A 19,790-nucleotide genomic window follows, 5' to 3' on the forward strand; every position below is an offset into this window, starting at 1 on the left:
TTATTTTCCCAGAACATTTTAATAATGAACAGTTAAATAGCCTATAATCACTGTATATATAAAAAGATAACTTCTGCAATGTTCTTCATATAATGAACACAGCCTTTCTAAAACAAACAAACAAAAAAACCCAACTTACCTCTACTGCAGGATAATAATTATAATTCCAGTACCAAAATGTTCTAGGTAGATATCCTCTGATTAAGTGATGTTCTGGCACAAAGGGATGAAAAGTTTCTTTACCACTTGTGTCCCTTGAATCTCCAGCTTCTACATTAATATTCTCCATGCATTTTCCGAGTGCTAGGTCTTCGATAGAAGAGCTATGAGAACATTTGTTGGTTTTAAATGCATTAACAAATCTCCTTAGAGCTTCTTTGCTCAGTACATATCCTGCTCCTCCACTCATGTAGCCCTGTTTCACATAAGGCTTAAACCTTCTTCCAAAGTATATTGGTTGTTCGGGATTGTATTTTGAAAGAAGCCATCTCAAGTTGTCCAGTATAACGTATGTGTCATCATCTGCTTTCATAAACCAATCAGCATCGTCAAAATAATGGTCATGTACATACTGGAAGGCTTTAATAGTTTTCCAGTACAGTTGGTCCCTGCCTTCTTTGGTTTCTAGTCCCACAGTTGGAAAGTCTTTATTCTCCTCAGAGCTCATAAATAGTATTTTATTGCAACGCTGGGCCCAAGTAGCCTTAACATGCTTGGCTTTTTTCTCTAGATTCTGAGGCCCAGTCATCACCCAACAAAGTATTTTCACCTTCTGATACAGTCCTTCTGCAACATTTTTGTTCTCATCTAAAGGGGGGCGGGGAAGAGAGAGAAAGAGGAGGAAAGAAATTCCATGATACATTAGTGTGTTTGCTAAGTAGTAACACAAACGGAAGAGTACAATAGAAATGATTCAGCAATGCGTAAGAAAAAATAAGTTTTGTTAGCCATTAAGAAAGTGCAAAGAGATGAATGGAAAGAAGTCTAGTATAGATGCGCATCAGATGAGACTTCTGTTTTGGACAACTTTTTTCTGTCATATTTAATACAAGACAAGCCATGTACAGCCCAGTTTATATTACCTGAAATTTGGTGACCAACATTTGTCTTCATATTTTCTTCGGTCAGCAAGACCAAAGTTAAATTCAGGAATGAAAAAATGTAAATTTTCAAATACTTATTCCTACTTAGTTTTACAAGAGAAGTAAAATTGATACTATTAATTAAGATCTTACAAAAAAACCCATATAGTTTTACAAAATCTTATATGAATTTAAAAATATTCAACTCAAATTTATTTAAAAATTCTCCGGTAGACTTACGAAGCTAATGAAAACTTTAAAAAATTGACTAAAATATATTAAAAAAAGGACTGGCTTCAAATTTTTATTTTTTTAAACAGTCCATACTAAGTAAAAAAATATCAATGGTGAAGAGCAAATTTGATTTAAATGTTTAGTTTTAATACCTAAATGTTAATAATTACAAACTTATTTTAAAATAACTGTCACCAACTACTGAAACTGGTTTTCAAGTTAAAAGCAGCAAGACAGAAAAGGCAACTTGTCACCAAAAAACAAATTAAATCTTTATTTACTGTAAGGAGACAAGAAATAGATTCTGCAATACTGTGATAAAAATTATCATTGCTCTGTCTGAAATACTCTTCATTTCCAGATACAATGACAACTTAATCTGAGAAAAGTCTACACCTATTTAAGGTTTAAAAACCTCATGCACCAATTCTGCAATTGGACCCAAGTAGATGCACCCCTGTACCTAGGCATGGTTTACACTACAATTAGCTCAACTCAAGCCAGCTTACGTTGACCTAAGAATGTGTCTACACTAAAATTGTGCTCCCGCTGACATAACTGCCCCTCAATGCCGACTTAACTCTACCTCTCTGAGATGCAGAAAATCAATGTAATTAGGTCAACACAGCATCAGGGTAGACACAGCGTTGCTTTCACCAACTGTTACTAGCTTTCAGAGGCCATCCCACATGACTCATGCCGACAGTCCAATTGGTACAAGCACTCCTGGTGAGGACAAGCAAAGTTGACACAAGGAGCTTAATGTGGACACGCAAAATCAATTTAATTACTGCAGCAGCTGTATGCTGATGTAATTTAGGCTGACATAGTAGTGCAGACATGCCCACAGTGTCCCATTGACTTCAACTGACATCATTTAAGTCAATGAGATTCTATTCAGGTTCAGATCCGATTGCAGAATGGAGTCCTAAAATTAATTGTTTACCTTTATACAAGGTCAGGCCAATTTTCCTTACAATAATTTACTATAATAGTGTGCACGTTTCAGAGAACAAACAGGTTTGCATGTGTTTTGCAGTTTAAATATATTTAGTTTTAAGTTACTGATTGGTGGCCTGGCTCTGCAAACCCTAAACATAAGGTAGTCTTGTTGCAGACAAGACTGGGCCCTAAATTTTACAGTTAATCAGTCTGACAAAATATATCCACTGTAAAAAAGTGCATGGAATTGCAAATAAATATGGTTATTAGTTTTGAGTGCCTGAGAACAACAAAATTAAAGTACAGTAGAATTAATTTGTTTCTGAATGAATATGGCTTTGGATTCCTGATTCACCACCAATTAGCTGGAATGTATTTTTTGGTTATGAGATTATGCCATTTAATTCCCCCATGAAATTCAGACCACCAGCCTCACTTGATTATACAAGTTGCCTGTGTTAAAATGAAACGGGGGGGGGGGGGGAGGAGAGAACAGCCTCCCCTTGAAGATCTAGTGCAGGGGTCTCAAACACGCAGCCCACGGGGTTATTTTCTGCAGCCCACCAGCTCCCCGTGGCCCCCCCCACACAGCGTTTAACTAGAGCAGCTTGGCCTGCCCCCGCGCTGCTCTGGGAAGCGGCTGGGAACCGGTGGGGGGCGGCACAGGGGTCTATGTATTGCCTAGCCACGGTTCCCCATTCCCAGCCAATGGGAGCTGCGGGGGGCAGTGCCTGGAGGCACAGCCAGGGCAACACACAGACCCCTGTGCCCCTCCTGCCCCAGGTCCCGGCCACTTCCCAGAACAGCACAGGAGCAGGGCAGGCAGGCAGGGAGCCTGCCCTGCCCCGCCCCCAGTGTGTGCTGGGCCGGAGCCCCCTCCCTGCAGCCAAACCCCCTGCTACACCCCATGCCTCTCCTGCACCCCAACCTCCTGCTGCACCCTGCACCCAGACCCCCCTGCACCCCCTGGGGGCAGGGAGGGGGCAGAGTTGGGGTGGGAATTTTGGGGAAGGGGTTGGAATGGGGGCAGGGAAGAGGTGAGGCAGTGAGGGTCATCAGTGATGCAGCCCTCGGGCCAATGTACTAGTCCTCATGTGGCCCTTATGGTCATTTGAGTTTGAGACCCCTAATCTAGTGGGTAGAGCAAAGGGCTGGAAGCTAGGAATCTTTAGCTCTATTTTCTTTGCTGTCTCAGATCTGTATAACCTTGAGCAAGTCATTTAACTTTTCTATGCATCAGTTTTAATACCTGAAAAATAGATATTTATCTGCCTCACAAAATTGAGATGGTTTGGTTAATGTTTGTGAAGCACTCTGAACTTACACAGAACTTTTCATTCAAGTATTATATGATGTTATAGACTACATGCTTCAGACAACCAAGATCTATAGCATTTTTCCCCTCCCAAAATGTAAGCTGTTTGATCAGGTTTAAAGAATAATGGGCTACTTTTAAAGTTTCACTTTTATTTTAAAAACTTAATCACAGATTATAGATGCTCCTAAATTATCTTAAGTAAAACTAAAAAAGCAATCTAGCTGCCTATGAAGTACTACGTGTGTGTGTCAAATGAGCAGAAAAAATATTTGTTGTAATTTACCACTTAAGAAGCTCCAGGAGCCAAACTTTAAACCGCTACCTCCATTTCCAAGTCTGGATGCAATAGTTGGCAAGTACTGGGCTCTCTGAAAAAATCACTCTTATTAGAAAATGCAAGTTAGTAAAGAAAAACCAATCATTCAAGGTCTTAGGAGGGGAAACCTACTTGATTGTATATTGTGTGTGTGGACATAGGATAAGAAAAACTTGTGTATAAATACTTAGCAAAGAAGAAAGAAAAATGTTAAATTGGAACATAATGTTCCCTCTCCTTTTACGTTGTACAAAACATAAATACCTTGATGCTGCCCAGCATCAGCATTGAAGTTCATTTGTCCTTCCAGCTGATCACTTCCAGCTTCTTCTGAGTGTTCACCATGGGGATCATTATGAAGAATATCAGGTTGGATCACAACCTGTTTTTCCAACACTATGCTAAAGAGCATGTAACATGCGAAAAATCCTATTGTTGATCCAAATGTGAAGGTTAGAAGATTCAGCAAAGATTTAGAAGAGGCCATTTCCTGAAGGCAATGTGCTGCCAAGAAAGAAAGGCACATTAAGTTTTTCTAAGCTAAGTAAGGGACATATAGGAGGAGTGTGAAAAAGAAGTCAAGTGACAAACTCAGGGCCTGATTCTAGAACCCTCATTCATGCAGAACTCCCATTACTTGAACAGGATTCTTGGGTGACTGAGAGCAGAAAGATTAGATTTATTCCTTTGTATATAAAATACAGAAGGAGAAGCATTTTATATACTATATAAACATAGAAGAGGACATTCGAAAGACAAAAAAGTAGCACGTGTACAGACATCCACAAGTTTGCATATTACAAGAGTTAATAATAAATAATAATAATAATAATAATAATAAATAAAAATGATGTCAAACAAATAGGAAAAAAAAATCTAAAAATACTCCCAATCCCAGAATTAACTAGATCTTATCTCTGTGCATTTTTCTATCAATGTCTTGTCCCCCCTCACCCTCTCCAAGAAACAGATAGAGGTGGAATGTCCTGAAAGTCACCAAATCCAGGCTCTGATGGGACAATGAAAAGTAAATTCTAAAGTCCAGGAGCTCATCCTGAGAAAGCCCTGCTTTCCCCCTTCCTCATATGTTAAGTAGCAAGTTGTTAGCTTGGCCATCTGAGACAGGATACATCAGGAGAGAAGCACTCTCTCAAACAGCCAGTAAACCACAAAATGAGTTTTTACAAGACAAAACCAACACCTTAAAGCTTCTGCTGAAATTCAGCTAGTAGATTTACGTGTGCTTAATTCTTTGCAGGATTGACCTGAATATCCAATTTCTTTATGAAAAGAAACACTCCATTTCTTAGAAATATGGTTTTCTGTTTTTGCTAGATGCTTGAAAAATTCTTGGATGACCCAAATGTGCACATCAATCTTAACAGCTCTTAATTCACAGTCAAATCTTTAAAAAAGATTTTTCTCCCAAATGCGAGTTGTAGGTATTAAAAAAACCACTCAAAAACACACACAATGGAGGGGGAACAGGAGACACAGAGAGACTAGCATGAGGAAGGGATTGCAAGAAATACCTGAAACAGAGAAGATAGAAAGGTGGCATTCAGAGAGCTTGTAATAGGGTATGAGGAATGCAAGGAACCCCTACTGCATGCAATAAGTTTAGTGTACAGAACAACAATGTATGGAACCCCCTAGTTTTTGTTTTGTTTTTTTAAGACGTTAACCTTAGATTTGACTTCACTTCCAACTAAGGAAAATTTTAAGTGTGTTATAGTCTCAGCCTAATCTGCAAGGATGAGCAACTCACTTCCAAGCAAGGGTGGTTCTATGTCACATTTTTTACATTACAGTAAAGCGGCATTTAAAATGATTGTTCTGTTGACTGCAATACATTTGGTCTATAGAAGGGCTATAATTACTCTTTGTACACAATCTATTAGAGAAGCGAAATGCCAAGGAGTTCTTGAGGTCAAATCCTGACATGATCCTGCAAAAACTTGCACACAATTGTTATTATTTGCATTACTGTAGTGTCTCAGTGTCTAGTTATAGACCAAGACCCAATTGCGATTTGCTCTGTTTGTACAGCACACAAAGATACTGCCTGCTCCAGAGAGCTTACAATCGGAGCAGTACCATTAATATCATTGGGTTTATCATGTGTATAAAGTTAGGCATGTGTGCAACTCTTGGAAGGATTGGGGTCTATGTGAGCCATTTACTATGATCTTGTACAAGCAACTTCAACTCCTTCTAAAAAAATTAAAATGTCACTAAACATCAGATTCTACACCAGAGCTAAAATTTTTGTAAGAACGAACTGTACACAACAGCCTGCCTTTTTTTTTCCCCCCAATAAAAGGGCTATGAGAAGCAACTAATGTTAGAATTCAGACAAATGAACATAAAAGAAAAAGCTAATAAAATAATATTTATTCTGTGAATGCAAACTATAAATTATTAGTCAAAACAGGGGTGGCACTCTATTTCCATCTTTCCGAACCAGCAATTTACGCCACTTAATGTAGAATGACAGAAAAAGTATGTTTGATATATTTTTGTTTTTCACTGAGTTCCTGCCACACTAATTAGACAGCTACTTGAAGCATCACAGAAACTTCAAGACTGTATTAACTGCTAGGAAAGAACTGAAACTGGAAAAAAAAATGCATTAGCAGTACACAACTTGAGATGAAATGGGGGTGGGGGGAGGCATTCCATTAAGCTTATAACTGCAATGAGGACTTCCGAGTTGGGGATTTCCTAACTCAATGGTTCCCAAACTTGTTTAGCTGATTGTGCAGGGAAAGCCCCTAGCCTGGAGCAGCAAACCGCAGCCACTGGGAGCTACCAGAGAGAGCCTCAAAACTGACAAGAGGACAATGAGAGTGCCAGGATAAAATGTGGCCACCAACACTTAGGACTTAAAAAGAAAGTTCATACTCACATGGAACAACTGCAACACACACTTCACCTTTCACACTTAATATTAGTTGCCTCTTTTCCATGCAATTTAAATGTTCTGTTTTAACAATCAGTTAATTGTACTTGTTGGAGCACTATATCATTTCAGAAATATTTTTTGTAATTAAGATATTTTAGTATTAAGTTACAGTTAAATATTTAAGTTGAATATTAAGAACTCTATGTTTGGGCATCAGTAAGTGCCTTAAAAAAAAATGTCATAAAATACATTTTCCGCTTCTTAATGTTTCCAATGTGTTCCTGAAAATTATTAATCATGTCTGGAAAACACTAGTGTTCATTTTGGCAGTATTACAGAAGAGTAAAAGTATTATTTTGGGGGACCAAGTATTGGGACAGCATTTTTGAAAAATTCAGCATTGGAGTCACCCTGCTTGATATACAATATAAAAATATCCTCCCAACCATTTAAATAGTTTGTTGTATATTGATTATGAAGACACTAAACAGTCAGAGAAATTAATGCATATCAGAATGTTTATGCATATTTATAGGCAATATCTTAGCAATGCTAAGATTTGAAGTGAGTGAAAAATGTTTTTACTTGCCAGCAAAACAAGTGTTTTTTAAACACTTTTTCCCATTACATTACAGTATCTGACCAGAGCAGATCAAATTATGCAAAGAAAAGAAAGATCAGCTCTCAGATATTTAATAACGAGCCCTCACACCCATATTCTTTATTTAAAATTACTTCTCTGCAAAATGATTTATTCAGATAGACATTAAGAATAGAGCCAAGACAAGTACAGAATCTGTGGAGTAGCACAAAGTCTCCAGTTTGCACCCATAGTGCTATCTTACTTCTTGTTCTTCTTTAAATCAGATACAAATTAAAGGGTTGATAAACTACAGTGGCTTAAGGCCACATTCAATTTTGTACCTCTTTACAACTTTAGGAGCATTCCGGCAAACACTTATACATACGTAATTTTACTCATGCGAGCAGTCCCATTCAAGTCAATGGAACTGACTGCCTCCTTAGTGTTTTAAAAGTGTTGTCACAGTTTAAAGGAAGACTGGCACCTTAAATTTGGTCCAAAATTTACGTTGTGTAAAGACAAGCTTTTATAAAAACCCCAATCCATACAAATTTACAGAATTTATTCAAACTGTGGAAAAATATTTTTAAAAACAGAAGCATTCTCCTGCCTTGTTTGAAACCCAAACTCGGCACTATGGTGATACACAGTATGGCTGCCGCCCTGCAGCCTGTTCTACACAGCCATATCCCCCTGGTCAGTAGAACTCCATAAAGGTTATGGAGTCTGTCCATGCAAAACATGACTGAGGCCTGCAAGCAAAGTACAAGGTAATTAACTGACTTCCTTTCTCTGAATTGAAAGAAATATAAAAACTAAATGAAGAATATAAAAAGTTGCAAGTAATCTGGAGTTTTAAAATTGTCATTTATGCTTGTGACTATTTCCTTTGTATTATTTTGTGTATTTTTAATTTATGGCATCAAATCATAGAATATCCGGGTTGGAAGGGACCTCAGGAGGTCATCTAGTCCGACCCCCTGCTCAAAGCAGGACCAATCCCCAATTTTTGCCCCAGATCCCAAATGGCCCCCTCAAGGATTGAGCTCACAATCCTGGGTTTAGCAGGCCAATGCTCAAACCACTGAGGTACCTAGAGCCTAGATATTTATAAATGTGTAGAGATATTTTATTTTTACTTACATTTATAAAAAATAAAATTAAAGTGTTACTAGCAACAGTTAAAAGATTAAGGAATCCGGTGGCACCTTAAAGACTAACAGATTTATTTGAGATAAGGAGGTGTCAATTCCAGGAGAGGCAAAGCTGCTTCTGTAATGAGCCAGCCATTCCCAGTCCCTATTCAGGCCTAAATTAATGGTGTTAAATTTGCAAATGAATTTTAGTTCTGCTGTTTCTCTTTGAAGTCAGTTTCTGATTCCTTGCTTACAGACAGCCCCCCAACCTGAAGCAAATGCTCACCAGCAACTACACATCACACCACACAAACACTAACCCAGGAACCAATCCCTGTAGCAAACCTCATTGCCTACTCTGTCTCCATATCTACCCTAGCGACACCATCCGAGGACCCAACCACATCAGCCACACCATCAGAGGCTCATTCACCTGCATGTCTACTAATGTTATATATGCCATCATGTGCCAGCAATTCCCCTCTGCCATGTACATGACAGTCCCTACGTAAAAGAATAAATGGATACAAATCAGACATCAGGAATGGTAACACACAAAAGCCAGTGGGAGAACACTTCAATCTTCCTGGACATTCTATAACAGATTTGAAAGTAGCTATACTTGAACAAAAAACCTTCAGAAACAGACTTCAAAGAGAAACAGCAGAACTGAAATTCATTTGCAAATTTAACACCATTCATTTGGGCTTGAATAGGTACTGGGAGTGGCTGACTCATTACAGAAGCAACTTTGCCTCTCCTGGAATTGACACCTCCTCAACTGTTGTTGGGAGTGGACTACATCCACCCTGATTGAATTGCCCTGTCAACACTGGTTCTCCACTTGTGAGGTAATTCCCTTCTCTTCATGTGTCAGTATACTTATGTCTGCATCTGTAACTTTCACTCCATGCATCTGAAGAAGTGAGGTTTTTACCCACGAAAGCTTATGCGCAAATAAATCAGTTCGTCTTCAAGGTGCCAACGGACTCCTTGTTGTTTTTGTGGATACAGACTAATATGACTACCCCTGATAGTTAAAAGATTGTTTTTTAAGTTGACTTTGTCCATTGAATTAAATGGAAACACATTACATACACAACTAGGTTCTCTCTAGGGTTAATTCTACCTCATGTAGTGTAGTTTATTAATAAATAATAATAAAAATAAAAAACCCTAAGATAAATACTCCTTCAGAGTTGCATACTTCAGAATGAAAATGATGTATACTGCCATGCCGCTAACATCAAAGCAATGACAAACAGAATGATCTCATTTTTAAGTAAAAAAATCCCTGAAAAAGCACAAGAACAAATCTGCACAGACACACCCCTGGAGCCCCGACCTGGGGTATTCTATCTGCTACCCAAGATCCATAAACCTGGAAATCCTGGACGTTCCATCATCTCAGGCATTGGCACCCTGACAGCAGGATTGTCTGGCTATGTAGACTCCCTCCTCAGGCCCTTCGTTACCAACACTCCCAGCTATCTTCGAGACACCACTGACTTCCTGAGGAAACTACAGTCCATTGGTGATCTTCCTAAAAACACCATCCTAACCACTATGGATGTAGAAGCCCTCTACACCAACATTCCACACAAAGATGGACTACAAGCCGTCAGGAACAGTATCCCCGATACTGTCACGGCTAACCTGGTGGCTGAACTTTGTGACTTTGTCCTCACCCATAACTATTTCACATTTGGGGACAATGTATATCTTCAAATCAGCGGCACTGCGATGAGTACCCGCATGGCCCCACAGTATGCCAACATTTTTATGGCTGACTTAGAACAACGCTTCCTCAGCTCTCGTCCCCTAATGCCCCTACTCTACTTGCGCTACATTGATGACATCTTCATCATCTGGACCCATGGAAAAGAAGCTCTTGAGGAATTCCACCATGATTTCAACAATTTCCATCCCACCATCAACCTCAGCCTGGACCAGTCCACACAAAAGATCCACTTCCTGGACACTACGGTGCTAATAAGCGATGGTCACATAACCACCACCCTATATCGGAAACCTACTGACTGCTATTCCTACCTACATGCCTCTAGCTTTCATCCAGATCATACCACTCGATCCATTGTCTACAGCCAAGCGCTACGATATAACCGCATTTGCTCCAACCCCTCAGACAGAGACAAACACCTACAAGATCTCTATCAGGCATTCCTACAACTACAGTACCCACCTGCTGAAGTGAAGAAACAGATTGACAGAGCCAGAAGATTACCCAGAAGTCACCTACTACAGGACAGGCCCAAGAAAGAAAACAGAACGCCACTAGCCATCGCCTTCAGCCCCCAACTAAAACCTCTCCAACGCATCATCAAGGATCTACAACCTATCCTGAAGGACGACCCATCACTCTCAGATCTTGGGAGACAGACCAGTCCTTGCTTACAGACAGCCCCCCAATCTGAAGCAAATACTCACCAGCAACCACACACCACACAACAGAACCACTAACCCAGGAACCTATCCTTGCAACAAAGCCCGTTGCCAACTCTGTCCACATATCTATTCAGGGGATACCATCATAGGGCCTAATCACATCAGCCACACTATCAGAGGCTCGTTCACCTGCGCATCTACCAATGTGATATATGCCATCATGTGCCAGCAATGCCCCTCTGCCATGTACATTGGCCAAACTGGACAGTCTCTACGTAAAAGAATGAATGGACACAAATCAGACGTCAAGAATTATAACATTCAAAAACCAGTTGGAGAACACTTCAATCTCTCTGGTCACTCGATTACAGATCTTAGAGTGGCTATACTTCAACAAAAAAGCTTCAAAAACAGACTCCAACGAGAGACTGCTGAATTGGAATTAATTTGCAAACTGGATACAATTAACTTAGGCTTGAATAGAGACTGGGAATGGATGAGTCATTACACAAAGTAAAACTATTTCCCCATGGTATTTCTCCCTCCCACCCCACCCCCCACTGTTCCTCTGATATTCTTGTTAACTGCTGGAATTAGCCTACCTTGCTTGTCACCATGAAAGGTTTTCCTCCTTTCCCCCCCACCCCCCCTCCGCTGCTGTTGATGGCTTATCTTAAGTGATCACTCTCCTTACAGTGTGTATGATAAACCCATTGTTTCATGTTCTCTGTGTGTGTGTGTGTGTGTGTGTATATAAATCTCTCCTCTGTTTTTTCCACCAAATGCATCCGATGAAGTGAGATGTAGCTCATGAAAGCTTATGCTCAAATAAATTTGTTAGTCTCTAAGGTGCCACAAGTACTCCTTTTCTTTTTGCGAATACAGACTAACACGGCTGCTACTCTGAAACCTAATACCATACCATGTCACCCTTACTTCTGCGCTGTCGCCTTCGGAATTGGGCTGCTAGAGAGCGGTGGCTGCTGACTGAGGGCCCAGCTCTGCAGGCAGCGGCGCAGAAGTAAGCGTGGCAATACCAAACCATGCCATCCTCACTTCTGCTGGTGGCAGCCCTGCCTTCAGAGCTGGGGTCCCAGCCAGCAGCCACCACTCTACAGGTGCATAGCTCTGGAGGAAGTGTTGCTGTCAGCAGCAGCGCAGAAGTAAGGGTAGCAGCCCTACAACCCCCCCCCCCAACAATAACCTTGCAACCACCTCAAGTCCTTTTTGGGTTAGGATCCCTAAAATTACACCATTAAATTTCCACTGAATGCATCAGATGAAGTGAGCTGTAGCTCACAAAAGCTTATGCTCAAATACATTTATTTATTAGTCTCTAAGATGCCACCAGTACTCCTTTTCTTTTTTCATTAAATTTCAGGTTTAAATAGCTGAAATTATGAAATTTATGATTTTGAAAATCCTGTGACTCTGAAATTGACCGAAATGGACCATGAATCTGGTAGGGCTGGACTCATTAACTCACAACATTTGTTCATCTTCAATGGGTCTCATTAGTGTGAGTCAATGAGTTTCAGCTGATAATGAAGAAAATTTTACTTAAAAATAGAAAATTTATCAGACTTTCTAAGGAAACTTAGGTACCTGAACAAAAATATATTCGTAGCTGGTATAAATACAAAGAATCAAAATTAATGTAATTTTGACAGACATTTATTTTAAAACTGCTTTCAAGAGCAAAAACGATGGAAATAAAATCCTTTTACCACCACCAACATAATCCCATTTTTTAGAAGAAAAATCTTAGCAGAAACTTCTCTTCCACCGGCCAAAATCTGGCACCCTTCTCTTGGCAATAAATGCACCTCCCCATAAATGCCTAATGCCGTTTCATTGACCCTGATCGCTGCTAAGGGCTGGGACTCCCGGCCAGGAGCGCTCTGGCCTGGGCCTGCGGAACGGGACTCCGCCTGCCTCGCGGGGAGTCACCTCCCCCGCTCTCCTCGCACAGGCGCCGAGAAGCGACGACGGGAAACAGCCTCTCGCTCGCCGGAGAGGGGCGAGCCAGGCACCTGCTCGGGAACAGGGGTCGGTGCCTCCCCGCGCCATGCCGGGCCTCTAGCCGGCTGCCTGGGTTACTGCCCCCCCGCCCCGCCCGGCCTCGGGCTCTGCCCCGACAGCCGGCGCTGGACAGCCCGACCTCTCCGCCCTGGCTAGGCCGACACAGACCCCGCGACGGCTCCCCTCTTACCGCTCGGCCCTGCGCGCGCAGGGCGGGTCCCGGCTCTCAGGCACCCGTCAGCTGGAAGCAGGAGGGGAAGGGAAGCAGCCCGCGGAGCCGCTGCTCTCGGCCCCCGGCACCATCGCGCTGCCGGCCTAGCACGCACCAGAGGCGACCCGCAGCGCGCCGGGGCCTCGCCGCTCCTCACGCCACCGCCGGAGGGGCGGCTCCAGCCTGGTCGCGCTCATTGGGCCGCGAGCGGCCGGGGCCGGGCTGGAGGCGGCGTGGCGAGCGGCAGGGACCCGACCCGCCGAGCCAGCGAACGGCAAGAGCTCGCGGGCCGCCCCCTAACTCCGCCCCCTGCTGGCCCCAGGCCAGCGCGCCCGCCAATGGGGAGCGAGCAAGAGCAGTAGGGGCGGGCGCGCGGAGACAGACGGGCAGAGCAAGGCAGACGGGAGGGGGCGAGACCGCCCCGCCCCGCCCCGCCCCGCGCGCCTGTCACGTAGCTGCTCGGACTGGGGGCCTCGAGCTACAGCACGTGCCTCAACCTGGCGGGTTCCCTGGGCTGGAGTAAAGAGCCCCCGGCTTGGTTCAGATCTGGGTGGTAACCTCCCCTCCAGCCCCAGGTAGCTTCTGTGGCACAGCAGTAGCAGTGGATTAATGGTGCTATTGGCCCTTACCACCCCGCCTCTTAACCTCAGCCACGGTGGCTTCAGCTAGAGTCGGTTCAGGCAGCTGGTGGTCCGAGGACTAGAGCTGGAATGGGACTCTCAGCTGGGCCACTGCTCTGCTGTGTGACTGAGCAAGGCTATGTTCCTCAGATTCCCCATGAGTAAAATGGGAATAATGAGGAATGTCCTTCTCTGTAAATAACTTTGGGACAGAAAGGTGAAAACTCTTGGTACAGTTTAAGGCAGAAGGAATTTGGGAGGGTGGAAGTAGGGGAACTGGGAAAATGAGAGTATCACGTTTCTTTTGTCATTAAAACGATTTCAGATTGTAAAACATATTTTGCAGCAAATCCCTTAAATATCCCCTCCCCTCCCCCGTGCAATCACATTTGGAATTGAAATCCTCTAGAAAATTCTACTCCCTGTTGTACTTTGCTATTGCCTGCTTTTCTTTCTAACTAGCTGCACTGCCTGCCTACACTACAGGTAGGGATCAGGGCTAGATGATTTGGGACTAAGTAGTCTCCACTCATTTATTCGGCTCATTTCAGTATATTAGTCTAAAGCTCTTGCACTTCAAAAACTAACACTATGCCACTGTAGGCTACAGTTGCTATGTAACTGCACCTTCAGAGATTATTGCCATATTTGGTGTATTTCAGACAAACAATCCTTTATTCCTTATCTGATTCTATTAATTCCACATATCTATTTAACAACTGTGATGTTATTCTGTAGAACTCCTTGGTTTTGAAAAGCTGAGCGAGAAGATAATATAGCTATATATTATGTACATTTCACATTATAATGTGATCAAAGGATAGTGCTCTTACAAATAGAGCAGATAGCTTATGTGGTTTTGCTAGTGCATCTTGGTGGAATTGAGATTTTATTTTTATGAAGGCCCTAGACTGCTGAATGAATTTGCAAACAAAGACTGATTGTTAACACGTAGAGGGTCACACACTTTTTGCTTCTGTATATAGTTTGTACAACATGCTCAAAGGGCTAGACTGTGCCATGTCTGGTGAAGAAGCTCTCCTATTGACATAGCATCCACATCAGAGTTTGGGTCGGTGTAATTTACCTTACTCAGGGGCGTGGATTATTCACACACCTCCCTGGAGGAAGCCTACTGACTGCTATACTTACCTACATGCCTCCAGCTTTCATGCAGACCACACCACACGATCCATTGTATACAGCCAAGCTCTAAGATACAACTGCATTTGCTCCAGCCCCTCAGACAGACACAAACACCTACAAGATCTCTATCAAGCCTTCTTACAACTACAATACCCACCTGTTGAAGTGAAGAAACAGATTGACAGAGCCAGAAAAGAACCCAGAAGTCACCTGCCCAACAAAGAAAGTAACAGAATGCCACTAGCCATCACCTTCAGCCCCCAACTAAAACCTTTCCAGCACATCATCAAGGATCTACAACCTATCCTGAAGGACGATCCCTCACTCTCACAGATCTTGGGAGACAGGCCAGTCCTTGCTTACAGAAAGCCCCCCAACCTAAAGCAAATACTCATTGTGACGAAGTGGGACTGTTCTTAATGTTTTCTCTGAATATTGTGGGGGTGCCTCAGTTTCCCCTATGCAGTTCTTAAGTATCTAGGTGGTGGGATAAAGGTGTATGATCGTTGCAGAGCCCTAGAGGGCAGGTGTGTGCAGGGGTCTGGACACACAGAATGGCCAACACCCCTTTTCCTGGCAACTGATGGCCTGGCCCTCCCCCCCTGCAAGGTGATAGCTAAAGGGTTGAAGACAAAGAGATCAGGTGACCTCCTGGCTCGGGAAAGGGACAAAGTCCAGAGGAGGAGGGGCTATAGAGTGTTTCAGTTTGGGGCTGGCTGGGGACGAGGAGTGAAGTGCAGACGTGGTTGCTTGGCTCACTGCCCCACAAAATGGACCCAGCTGAGGGGTCCTGTTCTCTGTACCTACAAGTTCTGTTTTACACCATGTTCCTGTCATCTAATAAACCTCTGTTTTACTGGCTGGCTAAGAGTCACGTCTGACTGCGAAGTTGGGGTGCAGAACCCTCTGGCTTCTCCAGGACCCCGCCTGGGTGGTCTCGCTGTGGGAAGCGCACGGAGGGGCAGAGGATACTGAATGCTCCGAGGTCAGACCCAGGAAGGTGGAAGCTGTGTGAGCTTTTTGCCCTGCAGACAGTCTGCTTCCAGAGAGGAGACTTCACCAGAGTCCTGACTGGCTTCGTAGGGAGCAGTTCCAGAGCATCGCCCGGGGACTCCGTGACACTCAACGGCAACCACATACCACACAACAAAAACACTAACCCAGGAACCTATCCTTGCAACAAAGCCCGTTGCCAACTGTGTCCACATATCTATTCAAGGAACACCATCGTAATCACATTAGCCATACTATCAGAGGCTCGTTCACCTGCACATCTACCAATGGGATATATACCATCATGTGCCAGCAGTGCCCCTCTGCCATGTACATTGGCCAAACTGGACAGTTTCTACATAAAAGAATAAATGGCCACAAATCAGACGTCAAGAATTATAACATTCAAAAACCAGTCGGAGAACACTTCAACCTCCCTGGACACTCAATTACAGACCTAAAAGTCGCAATTATTCAACAAAAAATGTCAAAAACAGACTCCAACGAGAAACTGCAGAACTGGAACTAATTTGCAAACTGGACACCGTTAAATTAGGCTGGAATAAAGACTGGGAGTGGATGAGTCATTACACAAACTAAATACTATTTCCCCATGCTAATTTCCTCCCTACTGTTACTCACACCTTCTTGTCAACTGTTTGAAATGGACCATCCTGATTATCACTATAAAAGTTTTTTTCTCCTGCTGATAATAGCCCACCTTAATCGATTAGTCTCACTAGAGTTGGTATGGCAACCCCCATTTTTTCATGTTCTCTGTATATATCTTCCTACTGTATTTTCCACTGCATGCATCTGATAAAGTGGGCTTTAGCCCACGAAAGCTTATGCTCAAATAAATGTCTTAATCTCTAAGGTGCCACAAGTAAAAGTTATGTTCTATCCATTGTACATGCAACATCAGTAGGTATTAAACTCAGGCCCTCTACTACCCCAACTTCCCTCAGAAAGCTAAAGGAGTTTCTTACCTAAAGTATGAAGGGAAATTATATATTCTGTTTCATCTCATTCTAGCAGAGGTTAGTGATATTGTATCCTTACACATATCAGAAACAAGGACCGCTGGACGTAGCTGTTTGTAATATTAAGCGCAGCCTATTTAAAACCAACTTAGGTAGTGAAAAAGAATAAGAAAGATGGTGGCAAAGGAAATGGATTGAAGGGGAAATAAAGGAAAGTGGGAGGAGAAAGCAATGAAAAGTGTAGAGATTAGATATGTAGGCCTGGTCTATACTGGAAAATTAGGTCAGCATAACTACATAGCCCAGAGATGTTGAAAATCCACATCCCTGCGTGGCCTAGTTAAGCCAACATTAGTCCTGAGTGGAAAGTGCTAGACTGACAGAAAAATTCTTCCAGCAATCTGGCTACCACCTCTTGGGGAGATGGATTATCTATGCTGATGGAAGAATCCTTCCCTCCTGTGAGCGTAGGTGGCATCTACGCTGCAGTGGTGCAGCTGTGCTGCTGTAGCATTTGAAGTGTAGGCAAACCCAAAGTGACTTGAGGAAGCAGGAAAGGAAACAAGATAAATACTAAAGGGCATATTTTCAAAGGCATTCAGGTGCCTAATGATGCACATAGGCATCTAGTGAAATTTACAAAAGCACCTGCCTGCATTTTTAGGAACCTGAATACCTTTGAACATCTGTCCCAAAATGACTAGAACCAAAGAGAACTGGAGCAGAGGGAAAGCAAAACAAGAAGAGGAAAAATGGCACCAAAGGAAGGCAGCAGGCCAGAAGATGGATGAGAGAAAAATTAAACCCTTTGTAATGTAGTTTAAAAGTATAGGACCAGATAGAGTCTGGCCCTTGTGTAGGTGTGCAAAGAATGGGGAGAGTACAAGGAGCCTTCCCCTTCCATGTTTGGCTTGTATATAGGCCAACCACAACTGCAGTGAGCACAGGAACTACTACCTGTTGTTTCCGATAGGTGACAGGGCAGAGCCCCACCGCAGATACACCAACTAGCAGAGGTGGTTTGTGGTTGTAGAATGGTACTATTTTTACACTTTCCAAAGGGGTGTAGTAGTGGATGCACTTCTCCTCGTCCACCTCGCTCTGGGAAGATATTGGCAGCTGCCCTTAAAAAAGGCACTGGGATCAGCAACAACAGAGCCCAAAATGTTGATTTAAGCCAGGGGTCTCAAACACGCAGCCTGGGGGCTGCATGCGGGGCTATTTCCTGCAGCCCGCTGGCTCCCTGCAGTCTGGCGCACACTGGAGGCAGGGCAGGCTCCCTCCCTGCCCCTGCGCCACTCAGAGAAGAGGCTGGGACCTGGGGGGGCCCAAGAGTCTGTGTGTTGCCCTGGCCGCTCCTCCAGGTATCTCCCCCAAAGCTCCCATTTGCTGCAGTTCCCCGTTCCCGGCCAATGGGAGCTGCAGGGGGCGGTTCCTAGAAGCGCGGCCAGGGCAATACACAGACCCCTGTGCCACCACTCCCCCAGGTTCTGGCCACTTCCCGGAGCAGCACAGGGACACAGCAGGCAGGCAGGGAGCCTGCCGTGCCCCTGGTGCGTGCCAGGCCGGAGCCTGCCCCCCGAACCCTCTGCCGCATCCCTCCTGCACCCCAACCCCTGCCCTGAGCCCCCTGCCACACCCCAAACCCCTCCTGGGAATGGGGGTAGGGAAGGGGTGGGAAGAAGCGGGGCCTCATGGAAGGAGTGGAGGGAGGTGGGGGCGGGGCCGGGGCAGCGGGGTGCCAGTGATGCGGCCCTTGGGCCAATGTACTAATCCTCATGTGGCCCTAGTGGTCATTTGGGGTTGAGACCCCGATCTAAGAGCTGCATAAAGTGACACTCTTAGCTAAATAAGAGTGCTTTTGAAAGTTAGGATGGTCATACAATTTGGCTGACAAAGAAATAATTGTTTATAATATCAAATACTATTAATCAGTATGGATAACTTTCCTTGTTTTCCTAACCGCTTATGCAATTTTAAAGTGACATTTCTTATCGAGATCCTGTTTGCCTCCATGGCACATAAAGAATTATTCATATGAGTCAGCAGTAAGCACTACAAGATATCTATCAGAGTGTAAATCCTTTGTAGTCACTTCCTTTAATGCATTATGCACATTAGAAGACCACTGTTATGGCACTTATGTTCTTTGGGTTAATACAGAAAATGGTAAGTTTGAACACAGTGAGGACACCATAATTTACAACACATATGTTCTGTTTGTCTAGAGAGATCTGTATATGTGGACTGATTTTGAGCAGGCTTATGCACAGATTCTTTTAGCAAATATGGGTAGTGTTAATCCACACGTAAGCCTGTGCTTAGTAACGCCATGCCTCATCCCAATTCTTCAATCTAGGATATGTTTCCTGTTTTATTATCAGAAATAATACAGGCCAGAATAGTAATTGAGTTACATGCCTCAGTTTTCCATTTGTAAAATAATACTTTCCTCCTTTGTAAAAGTGCTTTGTGATCTACAGGTAGGGTTGCCAATTTAGGTTGGACGTATTCCTGGAGGTTTCATCACATGACATAATCTTTCATTAAAGATTAATTTTTAATTCCTGGAGATTCTAAGGCAACCCTATCTACAGATGAAAAGCAGCATATAAGAGTTAGGTATTTTTAGGGGCAAATCCAGCCCCCACCCGTTAGCCTCAGATATCCACCATCTCCCCAACCCTATCCACCTTCTCCCCTATCTTGGAAATAGAATGGAGCAGTTCCATGCACAGTAAGAGATGTGCAAGGTGCGTCCTATATGGTGCAGAGACCTGCTCTGTTGAGGTTCCCTGTGTAGAAGTGCACAGTAAGTGAGTTGAGGTGGTGCAGGGGAGGGTTATTTTCCAGCCTCCATGCTGTGGCTCCCAAAACACTTTTGTAGACTTAG

At 43.4% G+C, this 19,790-nt stretch overlaps 1 protein-coding gene across 4 annotated transcripts in view; it reads right to left on the reverse strand.

The window, feature by feature from the left end:
* C1GALT1 (core 1 synthase, glycoprotein-N-acetylgalactosamine 3-beta-galactosyltransferase 1) overlaps nt 1-19,790 on the reverse strand; it is a 35,340-nt gene that overhangs the window by 13,304 nt on the left and 2,246 nt on the right. Inside the window, exons 1-3 of one of the 4 annotated variants that reach the window (XM_038390004.2) lie at nt 13,135-13,413; nt 4,157-4,396; nt 140-807 (exon numbers count right to left, since the gene is read on the reverse strand). In XM_038390004.2, coding sequence (XP_038245932.1) covers nt 140-807; nt 4,157-4,379 — 891 coding nt within the window. In that variant the 5' untranslated portion in view covers nt 4,380-4,396; nt 13,135-13,413. Of the gene's footprint in view, nt 1-139; nt 808-4,156; nt 4,397-12,781; nt 13,101-13,134; nt 13,414-19,790 lie in introns of those variants that run through there. The other 3 variants (XM_043509257.1, XM_043509258.1, XM_038390005.2) reach the window with 3 other exon arrangements.

The sequence above is a fragment of the Dermochelys coriacea genome, chromosome 2 (genome assembly GCF_009764565.3).
Source record: "Dermochelys coriacea isolate rDerCor1 chromosome 2, rDerCor1.pri.v4, whole genome shotgun sequence".
Classification (NCBI taxonomy): Eukaryota; Metazoa; Chordata; order Testudines; family Dermochelyidae; genus Dermochelys; species Dermochelys coriacea.